Below are 14810 nucleotides of genomic sequence, written 5' to 3'. Positions count from 1 at the left end.
AAAAGTGGCAGAAAGAAAATGGTATTCAGAAGTTGCCCTGGCCGAGCCAATCTCCTGACATGAACCCCGTCGAAAACCTCTGGGCCATACTCGACCGGCAAGTCAAGAGACAACCAAAAAAACCAACTTCGAAGAGCGATCTACTCCATGTTTTGAAGCAAGAGTGGGCGAAAATCCCACAATCTAAAACTGACGAGATGATTCTCACGATGCGCCAAAGGATCAACGAACTCCACGAAACGAAAGGAAGATCTGCTATATATTAATTAAATTATAAATATATCCATTCATGTGAATATGACTGAAAAACTTCATTTTTTCTGAAAAGGTGGTGTCTATTTACTTGTGACCACGCTGTGTACAATGTTGACATTAAATTAGAACAAAAACAGTCTTATTTTTTATGTAAGATGCTATTTGTTTTTTATATTTCAAATATTATATAAATCTATAAAGAGAGAATTTACAAAATAAAAAAACTGAATGAGACTTAATATCATTTAAAACATTAAAGATATGTGATAGCCAAAACTAATTAAAATAGTTTTACGTTAACAGTTAAGAACTGAATTAACTATTAACATATTACGAACAATGCAGATTAGTTAACGTTCGAATTTAACATACCGCTCATTTTTGTAATGACCTTCATATTTGCTTCCCATGTAATTCATTTTATCAGTACAAAATGAATCAGCACTGCAAAATTTATAGTGATTTTCAATATTATAAAAAACTTAAAAACTAAATAATCTACAATGATAAAAATTAACGTTAGGCCTAAGTAGAATTTAACTTCAGTTGTTATCATGCAATTTGCCTTTGTATTTGAATAACGCGACATCTCTTGGTTGACTTGATGATATGTTATATGGCAGAATATTATTAGACGGATATGCGCTTAAAGCGTACGTAATTGGGCAGATATGGGGGGAAATTAAGAAAGAAGTATTGTTACAAACTATGCAAATTGTACACGAAGACTTTTCCCCCTTTATTTTATCTATTTTCTGATCGTTGTTAAGTGTCAGGAACGTTCTTTCTAATGATCTAGATATCAGTCGCATATTGTATTTATATAGCGAGTTTGCAAATAAAAAAGTAAAATATAGGTTTTTTTTTTATTTTATTTCGAACTGTATTTTCTATCTCATAGTTTGCAAGTTTTTATTCCATTATTCTCTCACTGATTGTTTTAGTGATCTCTTTACAATACTTGTATCCCCCGGTGAGTCAACAGTAAGGTCACGGCCTTAAAACCCTAAAATCCGGGTTTCGATTCGCCGCGATAGACAGAGCACAAATAGTCCATTGTGAAGATCTGTGTTATAAAAACAACAACAACAACGCAATACTTCGTTGAGGCAAAGACTTATTAATAGATTTTTTAATTTTCCACAATTGTTTGGTCGGCTGAACGTGGCGTACCTAGTGGTTATGGTGCTAGGCTGTATAATGGGGGATCTAAGGCTCGAGCCATGATGTTGTGCTGACAACGCTTCGTACTTATAGTTGTGGGATAATTATAAAAGTAACAGCTGTGAAGGAAGCGGGTGCTGCTGACTGTCTTTTTCTGGGTGTTCCTGAATCTTAGTATTTCTGACGTGGCTGTTTAGCTCATTGTTGCATAAGGTACCGTTTACAGTGAAAACCCCAAATACACTGTACCATCTCAATTATCAAACGAAATTCCCCTGGTGGGATAGCGATAAGTTTACGGACTTCCAATGTTAAAATACGGGGTTCAATTCCCCTCGGTGGACACAGCAAATAGTTCAATGTGGTTTTGTTCTAAAACAAAACAAAAGCAATTGAAAATGGGTTATAAAATTTATCATAAACAAATGTTATAGAGGGTACTTGTTAATAAGAACTTTTGAGTAAAAGTGAAAAAAAGAGTGCAGACTAATAAGTCAACCAAGATATGTCTGCAATATCTAGTGCCGACGAGGCTATCTACCGACAAGATTCGGAACTTGAGGTATAAGAAGCAGCTACTTCTCAAAATAATTAAAACCTAACTGCAATGTAATATACTATATTTTACGTAAGATCTTAAAATACCAGAGCTCTTCAGGCCAGCTTGGATATTAAAGTCAGGTTAACAACAAATGAAATTCCAAGCATAGCTATTTGAGTGCAGTTTACAAAACTGAATAGAGTGAAATTATTTAAACTTATAGATTATTAGGATTTCTGACCTGGCTGTTTAGCTAGTGTGTCGCATAAGGTATTGTTTAGATTGAAAATCCTAAATACCAGCTCATTTAGGAATTGAAAGTCCTCTGGTGGGACAGCAGTACGTTTACAGACATACGATGATAAAATCTGTGGTTCGATTCCCCGGTATCACCTGAATTGCAATTAAAAAATATTGCTGCCTACTTCTACATATGTTCAACTCTACAGAAATTTTTTCCACGAGAAGGCACACGTGATACCTTAGGTGAATGATCCAAACAATAGGTAACTAGAGCGAAAGGAACTTAGCTACTTCCTTGTTTGATATTTTGTGTTAAAACTGAATACAAAATTTTGAAGAGTTCAATATTAAGTTTTTGTCTGTTTGTTATTAAATACAAAACTACTCAGTAGGCTATCTGAGCCCACTACGAGTATCGAAACCCGGTTTTTATCGCCATATTAAGTAAGGGGTAGAAAACACGTAGTATACTTGCATACTACATGTGCACACTACATCGTATTTTCACACAATTACAATTCTAAATTTCTTGTGACTAATGCAACAATACAATGAAATTGAATATATTTACACTCATTATGTACTATAGACATCGTTAAGGAGCCAATGAATCATGGTTTATAAACGCATATCATGCACTGTTAGCAAGGATATCTTGTCGCATGAATGAGGGGATGACAGTTATTTCGTTTTCTATGGCGGTACCTTTCTAGGGCATAAATATTTTTTTGTTTATTGAAAATAAATATATATCGGCTGCATTCAACACGTGAAACTAAAATTGCTCTTTGATTCACGAGCAACTATTAAAAGATAGTAAAATTTAAATGCTCCAAAATAAGACATAATTGAATAAAGCTTCTGCTAAAACAACAAATACGTTATAAACAATTTACCAAGTCACGTAGTTTTCGCCCCCCAGTGGCACAGCGGTATGTCTGCGGACTTATAACGCTAGAAACCGGGTTTCGACACCCGTGGTGGGCAAAGCACAGATAGCCCTTTGTGTAGCTTTGTGCTTAACTACAAACAAGCAAACGTAGTTTTCAAATATCCTTACTAGAAGTCATAAGCTAAAACGTATGCACATGGATTCTGCTGTAAAATATACAGGATTCATGCGCTTATGTTGAAGCCTTTTAACTTGTTTGAATTTGCTGCAGTAAAAAGGTGACTTAGAGCAGTCATTCTATAATATGGGGATAATATTCACATATTCCTCTGCATATGTATATATATTTTATTTACAAAATTAAAAAAAATAACAACAACAAAAAACCAATAATAACGTGAGTTTTCTAAAGTAAAATCAAAATGAGAAATATAAACATAAATTCTGTTTGACAAGGAACCTACTAATTATTAAATTCTAAAAGACAATAACAGCAACTTTTTCAAAAAGGAAATTCTGATTTTAATGATTTCAACATTGCGACACATAGTATTTTAACATAGTATCGCGTCATCATCAAGTAACATTTACATTAATGATGATATTTAAAAAAATGTAACTGGTACATGTTGATGAACCAATACTATGGGTCGAAACATTATAATGATTAAAATCAGAATTTCTCTACTGTAAAATTTGCTGTTATTGTATTTTTTAAAATATATATATATTTTGTTTAATGATAGAAAAGTAGTTTGTTATTTTTGTAAAACAATCACAGAGGGCAATTGTTTTTTTACCACAGGCTAGTTTGTGCTATCACTTAGTGATACAGTATTGAACTTCGAAAGTGTATGGGTAGAAGCAGATGGTTAGGGAAGTAACTAATTGGAAGGTTTGTTGGAATTTTCGAGGGTTGATGTATTATGATGGAAATCGGTTATGTTTTGAAATTACTTGCAGATGAGTTATAACAGTCTTAGATTTCGTGTTATGTAACTTCGAAAACATTATATTATACTAACGTTACTATTAATGTAGTAATATTAGTGATAGTAGTTATATAGTATAATATATGCTGTAAATTCTAACTTGCACTTAGTGAGTTACATTTTAACTTAAGTTGAAAAATTAACTTACTATTTAGTTAAATTTAATTAATATCAGTAGCGTGAAATTCACTCCAACTCCAAGTTTCAATGTCTTTCCAAGACATCATTTAATTATAATTACAATTTACGTTGACCGTGACAGTAACCTGAGCAGGTAGGAAGGTCGAACTTGAAAGGGGAAGAACGAAAATATTGAGATTGTACTTATCAACGAATTTCTTGCAACTTGATGAGTAGGAATCCTCTTTGAAACCATAAACGTTATGGCTTCGTAACTTGTGTGTTTTAAAGAAAGAAAAACATTAAATATATCTTGTCAATGATATATTAATTTATAACACATATGCTACATGTGAATTTTTGAATTGATAATATACCTAAGGCTAATGAAACATCATATTTTTAATTTCTGTTAAGAAGGTTTCTTCAAAAAATTCAACTTAAGTTACTAAGTTTTGATCTGTTTGTGACAATACCATTGGCTATCACTAGCTTAGTGATAATGCTACTTTGGTTAAGAAAAAATTAATGATATCAGGTGAACCCATTTTAAATTGAATCTTATAAGAAATCTTTATAAAAGAATAGTTAAACTAGCAATATTATTGGCACTGTTTTGTTAACAACAACAAAAAGGTTGATCAACCTATGTTTGAACACTAGATGTGGAGCTAAGTAATTAAGCATTTTTTTTGGACTATTTTTATGTTACTCTAATGTTATCAAATGAATGGTGTGTTTTTTTTTCGTTTTTTTACAGGATTAAAAGAAATTCAAATTGTTAGTAATGACTAAATTTCAAATACATTTTGAAGTTGAAAATATCAAATAAACGTCAGAGAAAAATGTCAGAAAAATTTGAAAGTTCAGAAAATGGGAATGCACAACTTTCTTCACCTCAGAGTACATCATCAGGGTTAGAAAGTACAGAATTGGCAGAGGATTCCATTGATCCTAAACCACCTCTTAGTAGTTCTTGGATAAAATTTGGAGAAGAAAAAAGTGGAATTGCAACTATAGAGCCATCACACATTGTTCAAGTTAGTAGCCACTCTCACCCACTATCTGAAGACTCGCAATTTAATCTGGAGGCATTTGCTGACGCCACAGAAAGCAATTTTTATGAAGGTAGACGATCAGCCTCTCCAAAATCAATTCCAGATTCGTATGTCCACAGTAAACCATCTCCATCGTGTACTAAAAGTACTCCTGCACTTTCAGTGTTATCACCTCAGATGCCTAAGATTTCAAAGTCAACCACCAACAACCACATAAATAATGTTTCTACCCAGAACGTTGCTCAGAATTTTCATAATGACTTGCAGTCTGTGCCATTATCTGACAACACCAATCAAACATCACGACATGGTCATGGCATTCAACAAGATTTTAGTAAGTGTAGTACTATTAAATTATAGTAATTGATAAACAATTTGCACCTTTTGATACTTGTTATGAGAAGTATTGTCTTACCTATATAATCTTGGCATTTTGATGTACATATTTTTATGAAAATGAATATATATATATATATTACAGGGTGTCCGAGAAGTCTGGAAATGTAGGTGATTCGAAGCTTTTCTTAATTTCAAATACATGACTGATTATGGTACTGTCAAAGCATGAGAAGGTTGGGTTAATCCTGCCATTAATCCAAACTTGTTTCAAATTACAAGGACAGCATGTGGAGCACATTCTGTAAAATTTGTTGAAGTGCATATGGTTCAGACTTTTCAGACACCCTGTGTATATTTATTTATAACTAAAGATAATTATTTTTATTTGATATTAATTTTAAAATTAACCCAGTGATATATTCCCCATTTTTAATGAAGTTCAAAGAAACAAAAAGATTTACAGTTTTTGCTCACTTAGTTGATTCCTTTTGCAAATAGGATTGTGGCATTCTTAGAAATATCATGAAACCATTATTCAGTCATTTCTTGAGGTATTCATTATGATGCAAGTCATGTGGATTCATTGTATACTAAACACATTCTTATCGGACAAGAACATCAGTATATAGGAGAGATGTCTTTGTCTAGTTTGAACCCAATGGATCATTTCTCAATATTTTGTTTGTGTATTCTTGTAAAAAAATAATGAAGAAAATCTAGTCCTTCTGCAATAACCTTGATATTCAAACTGTTAATCTTTGCACTTGGAAATTATTAATGACATGGTACTTTAAAAAAATTGTTACAAGTGTTTTAAATTGTTTAGTCCTTTCTTATTGGAAATCTATAAAAGGACCATAATTTGTTGCTAAGTTTATTTTTCTGTCCCATTTGTCTTCTTTTACTCCTGCAGATTATCTCATTATAATTTGTAACAAACTTAACCATTGATTTAATTGGTCCTTCCAATGATTTGAAAAAAAAACAAAACAGGAAGTCTATGACTTTTAGATTGCTAACTTTTGAAGACCCATTCAAACTCTTGGAGGTTTTAGAACACTGTATTGTATACCAAATGTTGATGTAACTGTGCAACTTTGTCACATTGCATGTTCCAAACCAGGTCATTTGGATTGGACATTAATTTATGTAAGAAATGTTACATGTGATTCTGATGTATTTCTTATATTTCAAGAAGCTATGACAACAGCCAAAGGAACTTAAAGATCTTATTTGTAAACTGCTAGTTAATATGTTTTATAGGTCATTGAGTAGTGGAAGAGTATTTTAAAAGATTGGAAGTTGGCTAATGTTTGTCCAATTTTTAAAGGAAGTGATAAACATTGTCCAGGCAATTATAAGCCCATTAGTCTTACATTTGTAGTTGGAAATGTTTTGGAGAGTGTGATTAAAGATGCATTGTAGAGTCACTTAAAACAGTTTGATATAGTGTCAAAGAGTTGGTTTCACTAAGGGAAAGTCTTGTTTAACAAATCTTCTGATATTATTTGAGGATGTTACTGCAAGAGTTGATGAAGGTAATACTGTGGATTTGGTTTACCTTGATTTTCAGAAAGTGTTTGATAAGATGCCTCACAAAAAAACTTGTTACAAAATTAAATCTGTGAGTGTGGGGGGAAATGTTATGAACTTAGGTAGAAAATTGGCTGGAGAGTAGAAATAAATGGAGTTAGATCTGACTGCATCATAGTTACAAGTGGTGTGCATCAGGGCATTGTGGTGGGTCTGCTTCTGTTTGTGATTTATATTAATTATATTGATTCTGGGATGACTAACAAAATTTTGAAGTTTGCAGGTGGCACTAAGATTTTTTGGAGGCTATCTGTATCAAAGATGCTACAAACTTGCAGGGAGATTTAGATCATTCGATGCATTGGGCTAATACATGGCAGATGATGTTTAACTATCCAAAATGTAAGGTGATGCATGTAGGTTTCACAATTCATATTATTGTTACAATATAAATGGGAATACATTAAATACTATGGTTGAAGAAAAAGATCTTGGTGTTGTGATCGAAAAATCACTTCAGTCATCTAAATAGTGTATTGTAGCTAGTAATAGTGCAAATAGGATTTTGGGTAGCATCTATAGAAATATTGAATACAAAACAAGGGATATTATTGTTTCACTCTATAGATCACTTGTAATGCCTCATTTAGAGTCCTGTGTGCAGTTTTGGGGCTCCCTTCCTCAAGAAGGACATTGAATTGTTGGAGAAGGTTCAGAGAAAAGCCACTAGGATGGTGGGATTATCCTATGAGGAGATACTAAAATCTCTAAACTTGTTTTCTCTGGAGAGGAGAAGTGTCAGAAGGGATTTGATTAAGGTGTTTAAGATCATTAACAATATTGATAATATAGATCCATCAAACTTGTTTGTGTTTAGCAGTGAAAACAATAGGACAAGGGGTCATAAGTTCAAATTTTGGGAGTATAGGAGTCATCTGCAGTTTAGACAATATTACTTTTCACACAGGGTGGTTGGCTTTTGGAATGAACTGACTTCAAGAAAAGATTGGATGAATACATGAGTCTTAAGGGGTGGTTATAGTTGGGAGCTGGAAGGGACATCTTTGATGGGATAATAAGCTACTTTTTGTCCCTTTACAATTTTAATAATTCTTAATAAACATTTATTATATTACTATGCTGATGGTAGAGATTAACTAGCAAAGTGCACAGTTTACTATTTAGTTATTACAAGTGAATAACAATGATGCAAAGGGCAGTTTAAATTTTTAAGTCCTAAGTCAAACTTTTATTGAAAAAAAAAAGAGCAGTGACAAAATGTTTAGGGTTGGCTAGAAACCAGAAACAAATCTATTTATATTTAGGACTATTGGCATATGCGATTAAAACATGGATTTTCTGGCAATTTTATCACATTCAATGTTCAGAGGAAATTTCTGGTAGGATGTCCACTGTGCACTACTGAATATTTAAGATGTGGCGATACAATACGAGTATTGTATTGTGAAGCTGTCATGCGATTGTATCGATACATTGTCCAATACGATACAATTTATGTATGTTCATGAAATTTGGCAAGCTTTCAGGAAACATTATGAGTCTTTTGTAGAGAAAAAATCAGAATTTATAATAACGTATTTTTGCCAAAAACTAATGATTCAGTAAAGGAAGATGAGTATTCAGTATGACATGTTGTCTTAATTTCTTTTATCAAAAACATTACATACAAAGTAACATAACAAATTAACAATAACAAAATAGATACAGGTATTAACTTTTTTTATCTTACTTCTCTTGCCAGCTGCTATTTACTTGATCAAACCTGAGAATTTGAAAAAGCACTGTAAAGTGTAAACTACTTAAATAAGACAATGTTAGTAATATAGATAATGAATTACAGACAAGACTGTCAAACTTGGTAAAATGTTTGTATCTAGATACGTATCGTATCACGGCATCAATATCTAGATACATATCGTATCGACTACTAGGATGAGATATGCACCCCTGCTGAATATGTAGCCTTTTAATATCGGTATCAACATTTCTGAGCTTTGTAAGTGAAAAAAAAAGGCATCAGGTGCCTTCATACAATTGTTAGTTAATTTTATCTATCTTTTGAAAATTGTCTAGACAGTGAGAGTTCAGTATTCTTAGGTCCTAGAAAACTTTAACTATAATTAAACATTACTCTCACTGTTGCATTGTGTAGCTTTTCTGTTGGTCTTGAGGTAAATATATGTTTTCAAAAATTCTCTTACCATAACTAGTCTTCGCCTTGTGTCAAGTTACTGCTGTTTATGGAATTTTGATGTGATGAACTTATGTATAACTAGATAAATTTATTTGTTTCAATGTGAACTTTCAAGGATAAACCAAGATGAAAGGCAAATTAATTTTGACATGGGAGATTTTATGCATATATTGTAAAATCTGACTTTAGAAGAGTTGTCAGCCTCTTTATTTATAGACTACTAGAGAGTAATGCCTCTGTAGGCTTGGTACTTGTACTTATGTTTCTTCTTCATACTTTTATTGTAGGTAATGGAGATATTGTGGTCAAGTTGTTACCCATGAACCAGAAATGTCCGTGGGTCACTAAAGCAGAGTTCAAACCAGAGCTTGTTCCTGAAGAGCTTATGGCTCAAGGGCTTTCAGTAAGAATACAAACTTTTTTTGTATCTTTTTACACAGTTAGTTGATCTGGGTAGTTGATTGATATAATTTGTTACCTATGAGAGCCATTGATTCTTATAATATAAAATATTTTCATTGAAATGACAATTAATTATATCACTGTCATGAAAATAATCAACTAATCAAAATTAGTGTTTCAGTTTATTAATGTTTTGCATTATTCTAACTATCCAAATAACACAAGCCTGCGAATTCAAACTTCATAAAAGTTGTTTTGGTTTTAACAACAGATTTTCCATTATTCGGCTATGTAGATTTCGAAAATATAAATTTTTTTTCTATCACGTAACGATTTTTTACAAATTGGGAAGAAAAAAAACCTCTTACTTAGATCAAATTATTATTTTGTTTACTACAATGAACATTTTTTTATTATTATGTTTGTTAACAAAAATACAAACAAACTGAAGAAAAGGGGAAAAACATTGTCAAACGAATATGCATTCTCATTCATCCTGATTTTTTTGTGTGAAACCTCAACTCTTTTAGTTTCAAAACTACGTGTTGTGATCTTTCTTTTACGTATTGCATTATGAAGTTTTGTGAAAAACCTGTATTTGATGGAGAAAAATGGATAAAAGATTTGGACTCAGCATACAGGAATTACTATAGAACATGTAAAAATTTCAAGACAATAAAACAGTTGCAGGCCATTATTATTTTTGATTAATTCAAGTTTGTTCATCTTTGGGCTGGCATGGCCTCAGTTCTTAGTGGGGTTGTCATATGATTCAAGGGCTTTGGGAATTGTTGTTGCCATAAAACATGCTTGCCCTTTCACCTGCAGGAATGTTATATTTTTCCTTTCTTTTTGTGTTATGGTAAAGCCTACTAAGGCTACCTGCTACTGTGCTTAATTTTGAAATGCCAAACCAAAAGGATAGTAATTGGCCAGCGGGACCTCCTGGTAAATCATGGACAACGTTAAATGAAATGTACATTTACTGTTTTTTACATTGTGTTATGTTTATATTTGCCCAACTATGTTCTTTAATGTTAGATAAAGAATAAAATTACTGTTTTTACATTGTGTCACATTGTAACTTATAATTTTTGTAACTGTTTTCTGTAGTGCTAAATAGACTATTAATCTACATTTTGTGTGTTATATGTAACATCACAATTCTTACTTTGTGTCACAGTTGAAGTTGACAGGCATTGGTGTCTTTAACCTGCAACTCTCTGATCACTATAGAAACACTTACGAATTAGACCTTTATATACACTCAGTCGTTGCCAGTAATTTAATCACATGATCTCTATTTTAAATCATGATATGTTTTGAACAAAAACACTTGTATCATTATTAGTGATATCAAGATGTGGTGTCATTATTTTATTTACACAAGAGGGGTGGGGGATTACTGCATATTTTAAAACAAAATAGTGACCATGTGGTTACATTCATGCTATCGATTCACTACATAGGAAATGTTTAGATTATCTTTAGAAAATTTTTTCCCAAAACTTTTCAACAAAACAATACCCTCCCCCCTCAATTTTTGTTGTTGTTGTTGTTAAGTTTACAAACTACAGCTAGTAGGTGTATATGGTATTGAATGAAGGGTAGTTTGAAAATGACTTAAAAAGAAAAACACTGGCTTAAAATGAGGTTAATCTTGTGAGGGTAGTTGATTAGTCAAATGTAACCGATCAATGAATTTGACAATTAATCAGTTAGCAAATTTCACTAATTGCACAGTTTTTTTTACTCTAGTCACTCTTGTGTACACAATGTGCTAAAATGATGCGCATATATATGATTTATAACAAACTGTGGTGTAAAAGTTAGTAAAAAAGAATATCATTGTTTATCTATGTGTCTCATTCTTTTTAATGTTTGATAAAAAAAAAATGTTTCCTAAAGATATTTCCTAATGCAGTTATTACTTTAACAATGTGAGCCATTTCTCAAAACAGTCTTGAAAGGTTAAGTCATATTATCAATTCTGTCATTATATATAGAACTGTAAGTTTGACCATCTTTACAGTTGACTGTCGAAGACTATGTGATGGCCATGCAAGTTTTAGTGAATGATGTTCGTTTCAACATGTACATCATATGTTACAAGCGTGTTTTGTTGATTTGGATAATACTAGGTTTCATCATATTACTTTCACTTCTCCTCTCTGGTGTTCGGGGTCTAGCTTTGTTTGGTGGGGGCATCGTATGGCTGGTTATAAACGCAATGGGAATATTCGTTTGTATGTGGTTGAAACTTAAGGTGAGTAATGATATTTTAAATAGGTAGTTAGATATATTTACATAAAACTGAACATTTGAGCCAAGATACAGAAGAATATTGTTATCAATAAACATGAAATAAGAGTTAGTAATTTTGTTATTCTTTTACATGTCCAGAAAAATAAATTGTATGTTTGGTAATTTTTTTTTGTTTTGTAATAAGTATCATAGGCAGCGATGTCAATTTTCCCTCAGTAATTTTAATTTGTCAATTATGAAAAAATTAAAACATTTAATTTTTGTCTTGTGTTTTTTCTGAATAGAGACAGTAATGTGAATGTTGTTTTTATGATTTTTTTTTATTTTTCAAGTTATACAGAATGTTAGAGAGGTGCATGGCAAGTGTAAACGCTTTGCTCTACAAACAAAACATTTTAGTTGGACTACTTGATATTGGAAAGATTTCATGTCATAAGATCAATGTATCCTTTGTAAAACATATAAATAGTTTTAAGCATCATTTATTTAATTTAATATCTCCCATTCAGAGCAATTAATTTTATGCTTGAAAAGTGTGCAAAAATATAGCAAACTCGTCACAAGTTCCTTCTGATGTAAACAAATTTTTGCATTGACATAAGCTTTTAAACCATCTGTATGTAAATGCTAATTATTTAATGTCAGTCTATATAAATAGTTTAGGCTGTGTCGTACAAAATAATGATATAAAAAATTAATTCTGGAAGTGCTGTGAGAATAAAAAATATACTTGAACACTTTCTCTAAAAAAAATGCAGTTTTCATTAATTTTATATATTTTTTTGATTTATCTAAACATCAAGTTGAAATGTGAATTTCAAAACTGATCAACAAAATAATTGATTACTACATCACTTCTTGTGATATAAAACTGGTACAGACTGTTGATGCCCACTAGCTCTGTATGTACGAGGCTGCTTATGACCTGCTATAGCATAACTGTTGACCTATGAAGATGAATTGATCCGTACCAGATGAAGTTCCCATATAAACTCTATAAGATTTGAAAATATTTTTAATGGTTACTTGAGTAAATGTTTCTTAAGCTCTACAGATTTCCTTGCTGAAACCAAAATTTGAAAGAGAAATTTTTACCTTGACTCATGGTCAGCTAATATTCATTTATTTTGATGTTTCATACTGTCTGGTAAGTATTTTTTTTTGTGAAATGAGTATCCAATTATTGCCTCACTGAATTATGTTTGTTTTTTTTTTTTGTCTTAAGAATTAATAATTTTGTAAAATATTTACTGAAAGTTGTGTTATTTTATTACTATTGTAAACAACAAAGTTTGATATCATCTTAGAAGTTAAGTTATACTAATAATATATGTTGATCATCACCAGCTAAAGAAATATAGTGATAAAATTTGTTATTTGTTTTTAATAGGTTTAAATCACTTGGTATATAGTTTATATTTTTACCAAGAAGAAACTGGTAAGAAAGTGTATAAAAACTTGGTAGTGTTTCCACAAAAATAAAAAATGTAAAATATTTCTGGTTATCGTGTTACATGTTTTCTCATACAATACACATTATCACTGATGTTTTACAGAAATATTGTGCTTTAGTTAGAAGCTCATTTCTAATGCTTTAGCCCTATGTGCATGGGTGTGGGTCAAAGTTTGCATGTCATGACCTTTTACAGAGTGCTATTTAACATGGTAGTATGTATCTGATATCAGAATTATCAGCTATTCATTTTACCTTACATTGCTTATTTAATGACAGTTCATGGTGGACGAGAGTAAATACTAGATACAATATACAGGGATACGGACAAAAACTGCAGATATGTATTTTGGGGGTTCTAGAGGATATACAAATGCAATTTGCAAGCTATACAATGAATAAAAGTATTTTTATTCTTCATGTAAACATCATTTTGCACTCTGACCTTTTAAAGTCCAAGTCAGACTGATATTATCAATTCAAAGATATATCTTCAATAGAAATATATTTGTAACACATCTGATTTTTGTGTGTAACAAATTTGTACATTTTACTTAAAGCTCGTCTCATTTGGTGCGGATTCATGTAGTAAAGATTTAAACTTTAATCAGTTATTGATGTTAGTAAGAGACTTGATAAATACTGTCCTGAGTGAATTTTTCTTTAACAAAATTTCTAAGTTGAGTTATTATTACTCTGTTATTCCTTTTAGCTTCCAAAACTTCTTGTATATAAAAGCATAATACACTAAAATGTATAGAATTTCATATGGTACCACGTGTAAAACGTACACATCATTGAACTCTATAGAATATCTGTGGTGATAACTAAATTTGGTTATTTGATTACAGCTTCATATGCTTTCTCATATAACAATACTAAAAATATTGTTCAAAGTGAGCTTCTATTGAATGATTATACGCTTATCAGAAATGAAAATAAAAATTATATGCGATAGATTGGTAGTTACAAAAGGGGAATCAATTAATAATGCAAGATGTAATTGCTTTTGTATAGCAGTTACAATCCATTATGATATCAGCGAAAATAGTCTGTCTCTGAATTTGTATCATAGATGCTTAACGTATTGGGGTATCAATGTTTTACTTTCTTTAAAAAATACCATATTTAAAATTATTTTAGAATTACTTGAAGAATATGTTAGAAAATGAAGAGCCAGTTAGGAAAGAACATGCCAGTGAAGTAAGTGTTATCTGTTTTACAACTATTCAATATGTTAGAGAATGAAGAGCCAGTTAGGAAAGAACATGCCAGTGAAGTAAGTGTTATCTGTTTTACAACTATTCAATATGTTAGAGAATGAAGAGCCAGTTAGGA

The 14810-nt window shown here is 31.4% G+C and overlaps 2 protein-coding genes across 2 annotated transcripts in view; one reads left to right on the top strand and one right to left on the bottom strand.

The window, feature by feature from the left end:
* Positions 1-715, bottom strand: part of LOC106461750 (MORN repeat-containing protein 5-like) — a 2690-nt gene extending 1975 nt beyond the window's left edge. Inside the window, exon 1 of the mRNA XM_022388777.1 lies at positions 628-715. Within this exon, the coding sequence (XP_022244485.1) occupies positions 628-674 (47 nt within the window). The 5' untranslated portion in view covers positions 675-715. The remainder of the gene's footprint in view (positions 1-627) is intronic.
* A 3578-nt stretch (positions 716-4293) lies between these two features.
* LOC106461749 lies at positions 4294-14804 on the top strand. Its single transcript, XM_022388779.1, has 7 exons — positions 4294-4440; positions 4968-5599; positions 9640-9755; positions 11787-12020; positions 12352-12462; positions 13131-13166; positions 14616-14804. Exons 2-7 carry the CDS (start codon positions 5053-5055, stop codon positions 14718-14720), a joined length of 1149 nt encoding a protein of 382 aa, XP_022244487.1. The 5' UTR covers positions 4294-4440; positions 4968-5052; the 3' UTR covers positions 14721-14804.
* Positions 14805-14810: the final 6 nt, after the last annotated feature.

Source organism: Limulus polyphemus, unplaced genomic scaffold (assembly GCF_000517525.1).
Source record: "Limulus polyphemus unplaced genomic scaffold, Limulus_polyphemus-2.1.2 Scaffold1023, whole genome shotgun sequence".
Classification (NCBI taxonomy): domain Eukaryota; kingdom Metazoa; phylum Arthropoda; class Merostomata; order Xiphosura; family Limulidae; genus Limulus; species Limulus polyphemus.
Note: the sequence above shows the minus strand (reverse complement) of the source record. Positions and strands in the feature narration are given on the sequence as shown.